General features: G+C 31.5%; 1 protein-coding gene across 1 annotated transcript; it reads right to left on the bottom strand.

Moving 5' to 3' along the window:
- Window positions 1-9,006: 9,006 nt before the first annotated feature.
- LOC143191186 (uncharacterized) lies at window positions 9,007-12,267 on the bottom strand. The gene is made up of 2 exons (XM_076396006.1): window positions 12,114-12,267; window positions 9,007-9,704 (listed from the first exon to the last, which is right to left on the bottom strand). The coding sequence occupies exons 1-2, from the start codon at window positions 12,129-12,131 to the stop codon at window positions 9,201-9,203; spliced, it is 522 nt and encodes a 173-aa protein (XP_076252121.1). The 5' UTR covers window positions 12,132-12,267; the 3' UTR covers window positions 9,007-9,200.
- Window positions 12,268-14,258: the final 1,991 nt, after the last annotated feature.

Genomic DNA, 14,258 nt, shown 5'->3' with positions numbered 1-14,258 from the left:
AGGAAAAAGGCGTTTTTGAGAAAATCTGTTTTAAAGAAAACCTTTTTCTAAAACTTATTCCCATTTTCCTGACAAGATAGCGATATAGCACCAAACGAACCATATTGGTTTGGCAATGATCCATTGATCCATTACACTTATTGAGCTGTACCAATCCGAACAAGTGGCAATCAGAAGACTCTATCTGGTAAATACCCTGAATGTGACAGAACTTCCAATTTGAACTGCAAGAGTGTATCTTTCATAAATTTTCCAGCGCGTGACCGAAGATGACTTTGAGCCTGTTACTATTTATGGGCTTTTTTGTAACAATATGTAGTTAAATTTCTTCAGTTGACATCGGTAGACATCTGCAGTAACAATTTCATTTGGTATTAGCAGCTTACTTATGAGTCCTAGACTAGACCATAAATCCTAGACTAAGCCATGATGTTCGCGTTCGGGATTGACTTAGCAAGTCCACTTTCAAATGCCAATCTCAATATTTCACAAAATCCCCTCTTTTTGCGTTTCGGTTCTTTTCATTTTCATTCATTTCCCATATGGAAACAGTTGATTTAACCACTAGTTCTGAATTCAGCTGCTAATCTGGCTGAAAGTTTCAGCTTGGCTTTCGTCCAATAAGTTTTACAAATGTATAGCCCTCGAACTCTTTTGGTCCTCCAGGGCGTTTCTTGTTACTGTCATCGAAATTACCATCATTTAAGCAAAATCGACAGGTAGGTTAGGATGTTACATTTATATTTCGACTATTCGCCAATAGATATCGCTGATCAAAATATATACTAACCTAATATATACTTGATCAATACTATATATTTGACGGGTTTCTTTTTTAAATTTGTCGTAAAATTACGGCAGCACATGCGATCGCTTATTAAGAGAACAATATAAGGATGTTAAGGAAGCTGTTTCAGTAAAAGTAGAAAGTACGTTAAAAATACATGATCATGTAGACAAGTTAAATATATAAATCATCCAACCGGTATTTTAGCTTACTGTATATAGACACTGGCTAATGTTTATCCAATACGAAGTAAGTGATGAATATTTGTCTGTTTAATTACTGACGAGTATTCTGATGGTCATTTTTAACTTTATATAATTAAATGTTTTCAGAAATAACTTTCTGTTTTTGATATCTCAACTAAATCATATGTATAGATATAGCAAGTGATATAAGAAACCGTTATTAACACTTCCTAACTACCTAACTATTTAAATAAAATGAATTAAGCTACTTCGATTTTACATGCCGTTTTTCCAAAATACTACAAACAAATTTTATTTCTTCTTAAGTTTATTACATCCTTATATTAATACAGTTTGTATGCATTATCAGATGAACAAATGAAATAAACTCATAAGCGATAAAAATTAAAAGATTTGTTACACAACAAAATGCACCAAAACCAAACAAAATGATTTTATAATTTCGATAACCTTGAATATCCAAAGTACAAGCTATACATATTACACATATTGTGAAATCTACAAAAAAAGTTTAAATGTAATACCTATAATATTCATTGATCATGATGAAATATTTCTAAAAATATTTTTAACAAAAAAATTGAACCGACTTCAAAAAATAAATAAGGAACTCACTAAAATGTAAAAAATAATGAAACTTAGATTTTAATACAAAAAAAAACGTTTTAATATAAAGTATGTACATAATAATTGTTGTAATAACTAAATTAAAATCAGGTTAAGTTCGGTACCGTGCCCAAATAGTTATATTAAATTGGATTAGTTTTGTTCCTTTTTAATTTTGTGTTTATGTCATAAAATTATATTATTATATTTGTATTGTTTGAGGGCAAAAATAGCAGTAAAGAAACGAGGATTAAAAATAAGGAACGCCTCAGGATTCATGGTTCGCTACCTAGTCTAGGTGATCTGACAAATTGTCCAACCAAACTAGAACAAAAAAATAGTTGCTGCACCTCTTTTGTTTCAACGACATCTTATATCAAAAGTTTAGCGCTTAAAAAGCAATGAAAGGTTTTTACACTAAATTATTTCCGATTTTTCGTCATGTCAGCTCAGCTATATTATAAACAAATATCTGATTTAATATTTTATTATTTCATATAAAGAATATGTGAAAATTTTGTGCATGTATTTCAAATTTGAGCGGTTCCCTTGATTTCTCCCCCTTCCCCCCAACAGATTCTAATTTGCTTCCAACGGGACCACCTAGGAAGTACACTCTTTCGAATAAAAAAAGAATTTTGAAAAGCAGTGCATAATTGACGGAGAAATTGGCGAACATACATTAACAAAAATAAATATATACAGCTGAACATAGAAACCTCCTCCTTTTTCGAAGTCAGTTAAAAAATAGGCCGGCTCTTAAAAATCTCAAAGGCAATTTTTTATCTTAAGTTTTGTAATTCAAATAATATGCCTAAATTGTTTATAATAGTGATTGTCCAAAAGGTCTGATTAACACCACATGTCTTCTGGGATGATTTATAAAGTTGGTCAGTCATCAGTCGGTAGGCATAATGTCAAACACCATGAGTTTTAATATTCTCTTATTTTTTTGATTCATCTCTACTCATGACATAACGCGCGCTTGTATCTTATTTATAATAATTGATGTCAACTGCATATCTGCTACCTACTACATATTATAGAATACAATTTCATTGGAAAATAGTATAAAATAGCATGTTCAAATATAGGAAGATGATTAAATACATAGAAAATACTCGAAATGTTTTTCTAATGGTTCCTTAACCAATTTCTTGACAATTATAGTAACTGTAGCCATGGAGAAAAATCAATAACTCTACTGCGAATGATCTAAAACGAGACTAATGTTAATAGAGGTACCTGAAACAAAAGAATAAATAAAAAATTATAGAGAATAAATGACAACGATTGGTAAATGGATTGGTCTCGATCACTCTAGATTATTCGGTCAATCAGTTATACGCATCATAAAATTGACAACACAGAATGTTGAAGAAACTCTGGTGCCATTGCCAGTCAGTATATGTTGATAGTAGATTATTTCATTTGTTGGTTAAATTATTGTAAATAGTATTAAATTTTAACAGTATAGGTTAGACATTAAGTATATTGTTACTGTATTATACCTCTTATTTTTTATTTGTTTTGTTTAGGCTTAAAGTTTTTTTTTATTGTTCATAAAGTTAATGCTCAGCTTCTAAATGTGTTCATCACACCTCATAATAACTTTTAAAATTTGGTCTTGAAAATCATTATGGATTGGACAGTTGAAACACTAAAAATTTATGTGTTCTTTAAAGATATTTAGATTTTAGAGTATTTAATCTGTGGAACTACTTAATATAGAATGTAGACAAATATTGAATGTTGTCTCCTTTTCAGAAGTTTTGTTAAATAGCCTGAAATAAGACTAAAATACAATATTAGACTCTTGTTTTCCTCAGAGCAAAGTTCTCTGGAACTGAAAATATACTCAACTGGTGATTTAACAACCTCAAGTGGTACTAGATCTCTCGTTAAAAAAGTTAATAGTTAAAAGAATATATGTTATCTAACATGTTCATCTTCTTCACAATTTTCTCCGGGAGAATGATGTGAAAAAATTAAAGTGATGATGAACCCTTTTAAAGATTTCTCGAACATACTAGGTGAAGGATGCTGTTTCTACCTTCATGACCTCAAATAGATCCAACAAAATTCTTTAAACAATCTTGGTTAAGATTTGTTAAGCAAATGTAGTTATTTGTAAATTTAGACACAATAGATTTCTTAAAGGTAATACATCCCCTAAAAGTAGCAATTTTTAATTGAGGGCACCGTAACACCGTAATTTAAATGTACAATAGCTCTGCTATAAAATTATTGAACATTGATTGTTCTATAAAGTTTTAGGGTAAATGAAGTGGCTCGGTGAATGGAGGTAAAACGAAATGAAACAGTGGTGTTTACATGATGTGACCGTTATTTATTGACAATATAAAAAAATGAGAAATATACAAACGATAAAAAGGATGGCAGCGGAGTTACGTGTTGACGAGGCTTGGGCAGTCGATGGTGGCACGTCTAAACCAAACGAGGGTTGAGCACTGAATGACCGAAATACCCTTCAATAACATCCCAGATAAACGTCTCGGGGTTGCCGCCAGCTATTCGTTGTCGGGTTCTTGTTGGCGCTGCGGGCACCCCGCCCGTGTTCAACATCTGGGATTATATTTCTCGGTATTTTGTAGACCCTATTCCACGATGTAAAATTCGACATGCATCAAGGTCGCTACAAAGTTAAAGTATTACCAATATTTTAGGGATATTTTACAATTAAAAGTAATATTTATTAGTACTAATTATCCAGTTATCTTAATTATTACCTTCTTCATACGAACATCTTGGTAGATTAATTGAATTTTATAACCACTAATATATTCATAAGTAGGTTTTAATTTTCTGTATATGTACCTGATAAAAACAATGTTGGATATGTATTTACCCTAATATCTGTTCGTGAAGGAAGGATAATTCTAAATTTTTCACTAAAATATCCATGACAGACACCATGACGTTGATATATTTGCATCGTGGTTTACCCAGGTAACTTACTACTATTTACTTGATCAACCCATTTTTGGAAAGGAGCGAGATTATTCTTTGGGAAACGATGTCTAATTTCCGTAGTAGATTTTTACCCCGGTACACTACATCTTTTACTACACTGACTCATTGTCATCAATTTTTATATTATCACTCCATAATAATTAATGTAAAACAGAAAATATGCACAACATAAAACGAAGATTGCTTGACCTAAACAAAAACCAAAACCTTCATACAAACTTAAAACTGGACGCCCATAGAAAATGCCGACTTCACATAATTTGATCAGCCAATCACATTCCAGGTCAGTGGCGGCTCCAGAAATGTAAACTAACAAACATTTTCCCAAGGTCGCCTATACCGTGAAATTTCTATTTTTTTTTATGACTTTGTGGTCATGAGTATCCCGCCTCGGGTTGATGCGGGTGGCTCTCTGAACTAACTTTTTTCACTTGGCATTACTGTAATTTTTATCTCCCGTTACACTACGTCATAAATTTTTTTAATTTTTTGCATGGTAAGCAAATATTGTTGGAAATATATAAGTATAAAAGTTTTTTGGGAGCTAACTCTAGCTCCAGTTATCACCTAATAAATCTTGTAATTCATTACCTTCAGCCTTTTTTGATTCTCCAGATCATTCTTTTTCATATACATCAAAATCGCCACATTTAAATTGGGTAAATTGTTTTGCGTGTCACCGTTATTTACCACACACTTACCGCAATTGTTGCAGATGAATTCTTCAGGGTAGAAAATTTGATACTAAAGCCCTACTATTCAAGTTATCAACCTATAAGGCGTCTGGTTTTCTTCTATCTTATAATGTTAGTCTACTTATAGTTCTAGTTTTTATTGTCATGGTTTGAGTATAAATTTAAAGTTATTTTTGTTTTGTTATTCTTAATTATCCCTCCAATGCGGTCTAATTGAGGTCGTTACTGCAGAAACATAAATAGAAGTCCGTTTATTATTGAGCTCCTGCTAGTGAAAACTATTTTGATCATATGTTTTCTTCTTCGGCTTTGATATTGTTTTGATTGTTTTTAGGTTGCCCTCTCTTATTATCGTCAAACTGTAACCATTCAAGCCAAAATAAAATTATCGGGGGTTAATTAACTTAATAAGTAGTTAAAATTAAAGTAACCTATAATTAACTTTCTACGAAATCTACGATTCGGATGTAATTAAGTTCCTACAAATTAAGGCATTTTTGGGATGGGTGATGTATGCCGTAGATATGGTGATGATTATATTTATGGATTTTCAGCTGAGCAATATATCTTTTCTTCCTTTCGTTAGAATTATTCTCAATCTTTATAGTAAATTGAATTTAAATGATAGCCAGGTGAGCTAGGAGCTGTTCGAATTTTTCTGTTCTATGATTCAAAATAACAAGTTATCGTTCACACATCTAAATAAAATAGAATGTTTTAATGGAATGCTAACTAATAATTTGTTTTCGAAACGTTCCATGGATATATTGACTATATTATATGGAGAACTCATAGCGACACGATATGTTTGTTCATAGAACTTCTCCTGCAATAGAAAACATGTGGATGGAATGTTACATAATAAAAGAGTAATTTCATATTTTTACTTTTATTGATGGCCTTGATAAAGAGTGAGGCTAGGTCATCCTCATTCTTCTTAAAACTATGGAACGCTACACGTTGCTCAGGTTGGAAACTTAACATTATCTAGGATATTAGCTGCCTGTCTCTATATTTCATTGCCCATTTTCTCTGAGCTATTACACTTTATAATTTCTACTTGGCTAATTATATCATCTGTAGGGATTTTCGAAGGAGTTATGTCCTTTGTATAGAACCAATTATTCGGGATCAGTGAAAATTTGAGTTTTTTAAGATACCTTTAATAATGTGAGTTTAGGACGAAAAGCTATTGAGTATTTTATATGCCCATTCTTAGCGGAATGGCAATAATAAGAGGGAGATTTAGAACTTTCTATATAATTAATAAATAATAATTAATAATTATAATAATTCTTATAATTAATACTAGATTTTTTAATTGCGGAAATTATTGGATCAATGTAGGTTACCAATAAACAATATTTTATGTTCTTATATCCAAAATTTGTTAATAAGTTCCTAGCTCCTGTTCCAAATTGGCTTTAGATTAGCAATTAATACCCATAGATATATAAGTGGCACTAATATTAAAAATTAATGACTAACTAAAGTAATGTAACTGGAATTGTTATTTACAACCTTTTTAATATACAATAAGATTGTTTCAAATAAAACATTACATAAAACTTTACATCCACGGCCACATTGGATTTGTATCCATAATTATTGCAATAGTATGAGTAGGACGACTCGTGGTCTTGAGCACAGCAACTACCGAGATGGTTTAATACTACACAGTATATAATATGATAACACATTTAAAATTTAGATACTGAATATCGATAATCATCAATTTATTATAATTATCATACATTTTAATTATTTACCTTAATGTTATTACTAAACTGTTAGAATTTTGCTTAAGGACAGTAGATATTAGAAGGAGGATGTATCAACAAGCAAAATTTCTGCATATGAAACGATTCCAATCCACATATGGTTCCGCAGGCGGTAATGTAAAAATAGTTACTCTTTGGTGCGGATTTTTTGTCGGAAAGATAAAGAGAAATATGAACAGTACTAGTTTTGCGCGAAGTTAAATTGGGCATAAATGGCTCAGTAATTATAAATTAGCTATAAGAAAAGAGGTTGAAGACATTGTTAGTCACAACAGGGTCCATATTTTTTCGCCCAGTCAACAATGATAACCGATTTCTTTTGGCCCAAATTGAACGATATAGGGTAAACGCGAGGCAATATCAGCAGAATGGAATTACGTGTCACATGTCAGACGTCATGATAAACATTCCAGATCAAAAAATTATATGAATAATTACCTCTCGCTGAGCTCAGTAGCCCTGAACTAGCTACCAAGATCGTACGATTTAACCCTGCTAGACTTTTTCTTGTGAATCTTGCGGAAGTCGCAGCTCTGTGGCAATAACCATAGTCGTCGATGCCGTAGTATCGTTGAAAATGGACCGCTCAGATCTGTAAACAACTGTTTTAGTCATATTAATGTTATTCAGTTAAAAAAATATTTCGTTCAAGTGTCACACACAGTTTATTTCATTCAATTTCTACTTCAATCTGTGTTCATATTCAAATTTGAAACAATAAAATTTGAAACGATAAAAATTTGAAACTTTAAAATAAATAAAATCTGGTTATCAATATGTGTCTAATTATGTTTAGTAGTAATATATGCTAAATGTAAAAATTTTATATTTCGTTAATAGATTCATATAAAATCTTTACGGTAAATTATATGGCTCGGTGAATGGAGGTAAAACGAAATGAAACAGTGGTATTTACATCATGTGACCGTTATTTATTGGCAATATAAAAAATGTAGAAAATACATAATAGGTAAAATGGATGGCAGCGGTGTTATCTGGAGACGAGGCTTGGGCAGTCGATGGTGGCACGTCTAAACCAAACGATGGTCTGTTACTGAATGATTGGAAATACCATTCAATAACATCCCAGATAAACGTCTCGGGGTTGCCAGCTATTCGTTATCGGGTTCTAGTTGGCACGGCTGGCACCCCGCTCGTGTTCAACATCTGGGATTATATTTCTGGGTATTTTGTAGACCGTTATTCCACTATATAAAATTTGACATGCCTCAAGGTCGCTACAAATCAAAATCCTATGGTGACAATAATTTTTTAAAAACATAAACTGTATAATAAAATCTTTATACAGAATCAAATTTGATGGTGTTACCATTAGCTCATGTTGTAGGTTGACTGACAATCGTTGAGATGCATTATGACCCGTGTGAGATCATTTAATCATTTCTTCGTTGCCCGTGGAAATTTAGTGATGTACCGCGTAGCTGTTAATAAATAATAAAATTAATATTTAGACATTTTGTAAAAAATCAATATAATTCATTGACGATAAATTTGAATACCATTAGTCTTATTATATTTCTGATATTCTGGAATGGGAACTAATGACTTGATATTGATATTTATTATATTATTATACATTGCAAAAAAAATTACACATTTTTGATAATAGATAACCAAAGTTTAAGCTAAGAATTTTCAACAGGAATAAAAAAACCTATAAAGTTTTTGGTTTTGAGTGAATTGTTAATTGAAATTCTAACATTCTTAACTGAGTATAACACTGAAAAATCTTTATCTGACATTATTTCAGTTCAATGACGGCTTTTCCATATATTCTAAATCGAAATAGAATAATTTGTAAAGTAATCTATTGGCATCTAACTACCAATCATCCAATTGTGATGTCAGTTTATTGAATACAAAAATAGATAGATATAGAAAAAGAGATATTTGGTATGAGGAATAAAACCAATATGTTACGGTGACAAATTTATTTTTTTTAAAAAACATAAACTATAAAAAAAACTTTATACAGAAACAAATTTGATGGTGTTACGATCACTCGATGTTGTTGTTGTTGTTGTTGACAGTCGTTGAGATGCATCATGACCCGTGTGAGATGGAATGCGACGTAGTTACACTTAATCAGTTCTTCGTTGCCCGTGGGAACCTAGTGAGGTACCCCGTAGCTGTCGGATGGAGCACCGTAGGAGGAGCTTGGTCCCCTGGGGTATCCAGTGAAACCAGGTGCATAAGAGACTTGATTGTATTGGGCAACTTGGATGGCCTGTTTAATTCCTTCCAGATCGACTCCTACCACTTTGTAGGCGATTCCGGGAACGCCGTATTGGGAGGAAGGTACTCCGTATTGAGAGGATGGAGCTCCATAGGAGGTGCTAAGACCACCGCCGAAACCTCCAAAGCTGGAGGAGGAAGCGGAATGTTGCTCTTCCTTAAGAAGGATCTGGCGGACTTGTTCGAGGAGAGCGGGATCGACGTGGGCACCTTCGGAGGTCTGGTAACCGGAGGAGACGGCTACGTAACCGCCACCACCGCCAGACAGACCGCCAAGGCTGTAACCACCGCCGAATCCGCCACCTCCGCTTGGTTTGCTGTAGCTGTATCCGGATGGTGGTTCCGCAACGGCTACTGCGACCAAAGCGCAGGCGATTATCTGCAAAGAAAAAAAAGAGAAGATCATTTATCATTCCATAAATAAACACAATACAATATACGAAATCAAGGCGAATTGATAATAATCGCACTAATCAAGTACAGTTAACTCATTATTCTCGATATTTTTTTTAGCAATCCCAACCTATTATGCACATTGAAAGATCACAATGGTGAATGGACGCAAAATTAATCAGATCCAGTTACTCGAGACCATCTGTTTTAATGTCATTATAATTGTGTGTATACGGCATTCCCATAAAATATAAAGGCGATTTAAAACTATTGCACAACGAACCCATCAATTGCATCTACGGTATCTTGTGGACTCGCGGGAATTCACTTAAAGTTAAATGTCAAACGATCTCACAATAAATCTCTTTGTTCCAATGGATTTCTGTAACGTCCATCAATTGCAAAATTTCCCACAAACGGAGAAAAAATTATTCGCATATCATCGTTTTTCTGTCCTAATAACCGCATCAGCTTTTCAAACTCGTAGTTAAAATTTCATAATGTGTTATTACACGAACATTATTGCATGCAGAAAAAATGAGCACGTCTCGTTTATGATGAAAAGAAGAATAATTTATCAAACATATTGTTTCCTGCATGATTCTTGAGTGACATCAATTAGACTCGTTATGAGCAATAGGGAGAGTAGACTTTTCGCGCGGTCGACATGAAACGACCATAAAATGGCACAAATTAGAAATAAAAAACAACATGCGAATACGAACACGGTGAATATTTACCCTATCGGAATAATCAACTACTTCCTAGGTGATGTCATCCGAGAAAGTTTACGGTAAACGATGTACGACCTGAGAAAGCGAACAGATAAACCCGATGTTCCCATAATGGCTTCGTGAAGTCCGTTTCACCGTTGGGCCCGTTTTATCTCCCTTGTTTTGCATAGCAGATGTTCATTTTTGCAGATCGATGACCTGTGCGCTTTTTTATGCTTCAAGTACGGTTGCGATCCATTTTTTTTAACTCGCCGAATAAATTTCATCGTTCACGATTCCCATTTTTTAATCAAACAAATGATCGTAGCGGATCTCTAATTAGTAGAAAATCGAAATTAAAATTAATTAGAATTAATTTTTATATCTTTAAACAACACGAATTTAATTACGTTTCACTTTCATCATTATTAATTTTTTATTACACAAAATTGATTAAAAGTAAAAATAACACAACATGTTATAAAACTTAATGTGTTCAAATTGGTTTGTTAATAAAAAAAAATACTTGAAACTTGATTAGATACTTGTTTGTTTTTTGTATCCAATTATATTTAAAAATGGTTTTTATGTTACTTTCATGAAAATTAATAACTTCTTATATTAATAAAGGATATGTATTTATATATGTAATATATCTCAAATATGAGAGTTTAAACAAAATTGTAAAAAAATAACATTGTTTATTTAATCTGTCTGTATAAAAATATTTGAAAATAGTTATTAAATTCGACTTTATATGTTATAAATAAAATTAATGAAACAAATTTTTACACATATTTTTTAGAAGAAAAACGCTATTGATTAGTCATACTATAATATCTACATATTAATATAACATTTATATTTGGAATAGAAATAACAATTTATATAATAGGTATATGGAATCGATATCTAACCACTAAACATCAAGTTTAAATGCGAATTAAAACACGTTTTCCAAATAATTAAAGAAGTTTTAAAAGAATATTTAAAAGTCTTGGAAAAAATATATTATTATATAAAATAGAAATGATAAATATGATCAGTTATTGTTCATAAATATATTCCGATATTCTGGAAAAGGGACTAGTTTTTTGATATTAATATTTGTTATACATCGCAATCAAAGTTCAAGTTAAGAACTTTCGACACAAATAATTAAAACCAATAAAGTGTTTGGTTTGGAGCGAATAAACATATTGAAAATTGAGTCGAACACTGAAAAATATTTATATGGCATTACGTTTCATAGCTATATATTTATATTCCAAAGGGAAACAAAAGCTAGTTTGTAAAATAATCTATCAGAATCTAACTAGCGCTCATACAATTCTAACGCGAACAAAACAATATTGTAAATAAATAAGAAAGTTAATATGTACAATTTTCGAATAGAAATAATTAAATATTAGTGAAGATATAAATATTTTTTAATACCAAGATAATAAATAAACATACCGATTGAAATTATTGAGACCCCATTTATAAAGTTAATTATAACTTAACATTGTTGAGCTAAAAACTTTAAAAATAAAATTAACGTTAGTGACTTCAAGTTGAAAAATCGTATGAAACACTAAAAATATTTAGTTGGAATAAAAACATCGAACGAACAAAAAACGTACCACTAAGGAAAAAAACAGTGAAATAAATGATTGAATATATCTCATGTTGCCACTTACCACGCCAAGTGAGTTCATGATGCTTGAGTGATGTCGGGCCTAGTGGTGACTGTACCGATTATTTGGCGTTGACCATGTTTTATACGCACGCAAGAAGTGGTATGGCGAGGGTAAGGGAACAGTTGCTCTCCCAGGTAACGTCTTCGTTGGCGGCATCTTCTCGGTCGGCGACGGAGATGCAAACGACTTTCACGCACACACGGCCAGGTCACAGGTTAGCTGAAATTCGGATTTTCGGTGATAATTATTGGAAATCCAGGTCACAAAATGACCTGGTGCATTCGATGACCTACGATCGAAAAATTTCCCTCGTATCTCAGCACATAGGAATTCTCGTGTACTTTTAATCGATTTGAATATAATCATCAAACATCTGTCCGTTTAGTTTCACACGAAAATAACAGTTTTTTCTTTCATTGTTTATTATTTGTAATTAAAAAAACTGGTACCAGAGATATAACCTAAATGTATATGAGTAATATCGTTATTTTTATAGCAATAGATATCGCTTTCATACTATTTAAATTAAATGTTTGCAATGCTGTCAGTTTATGACTACATAAATCAGAAATTTAAACATGCTGCCATTTAGAACAAACAAAACTCATTAGTGATGATTCATTAACATATATTATAAGTAAATTTTGTGAAAAAAAAATATGAAAAACATGAAAGCGATTCTTATACGTTATTAAGTATTATTATCTATCTACCATCACTAATGTTGGTGATTTGAATTATTCGCCATATTCGTCAGATTTAGTTCTCGCTAACTTATCTGGCTATTCTCACGCTTCAATAATGTTTACATGGATTTTCATCAAGTAAAGAGCTGACATAGAAGTGGATTTTGTAGATCTTTCGGATGGGATTTACAACTTATGCAACAAGCTAGAATAAATGTATTGCAGTTGAGGAAAATTATGACAAGTAAAGACATGTTTATTCCGGAAATTTTGGTTTCTTTCCCGCAAATTTATGAAATGCCCTTATACAGTCCAATTTACGTATTCTTTATATCGTATATAATGACATTTTAAAATAGTTAATATAACACATATTGTAATAGTTAATATAACACATATTGTAATAGCTATATTACCCAATCTTCATTATTTTATCGGTCGTTGAAACAATATGGGGTTTATATTTATAATTCCATCCAATTCCGAATTACATATTTACCTAAAGGGGACTAATTACACACTAGGGAGTTAATACTAAGGCATACATATATATTCTAGGTATGTAATGTATATATTATTATGTATACTATAAATTATATATTGCTTATATGAGATCGAACGATACTTTTACTGGAACAGTTACTTATTTAATTAATATGTGGGTATAATCATTGTTTTAAACGTATAATTCTTGTATAATATACATTATCATTTTCTATCAATTTTGTTTAATTTGGAAATTCTTTGTCAACTGTATCAAAATCACCGCTTAAAAAATAATTTTTTTTAATAAAAGGAGCATTTTGTTTTCACTTCAGCAAAATGATAGTTCTACAGGAATTAATTTAATTAATTAATTAGTATTATGATTATCGGCAACTCAAAAACCTTATTTTGGAGCATGACAACGTTCGGTCATATGTTCTTATATAATTAAAAAATTTGTTTGTTCATTTAGTGTTCATCACTAGATTCAATCTATGACAAAGAAAACCTTCAAAATTAGTTAACAGTCGTTATATTAACTACATGTTTAACAGAATCACTCAGCATCAGACCAGAATGTGTCACAAAGCATACACTCATCCAGTACAACACATAATATTATATATTAATATAATAGTACATTATAATATATTACATTTATAACATTTTAAAATATTTCACATTTTCAATCCGCATCAGTCTAAGCTCTGCATTTGTTTGATATTCACCACTGGTGAATAGAATTAGCGGTTTTCATTCATGCTTTTTTTGAAACAAATAAACCAACTGAATATGCGAGTTTAAATTAAATGGAATGCATTACAAGTAGTTTGGCGTTTTAATTATTTTTAATTAATGCCTTCCGACTGTAATGATCTACCCATACAAATTATATAGGAAATTCTGATGTGGATCTAGACATATTTTGAGAGAGCTTCTTTACTAACAGATTTTATAACAAATTTTGTTTTCA

The sequence above is a fragment of the Rhynchophorus ferrugineus genome, unplaced genomic scaffold (assembly GCF_030347505.1).
Source record: "Rhynchophorus ferrugineus isolate W39M unplaced genomic scaffold, kcgeb_rfMv2 rfM2, whole genome shotgun sequence".
In the NCBI taxonomy this organism is placed as follows: domain Eukaryota; kingdom Metazoa; phylum Arthropoda; class Insecta; order Coleoptera; family Curculionidae; genus Rhynchophorus; species Rhynchophorus ferrugineus.
This window is presented reverse-complemented; position numbering and strand designations above follow the sequence as displayed.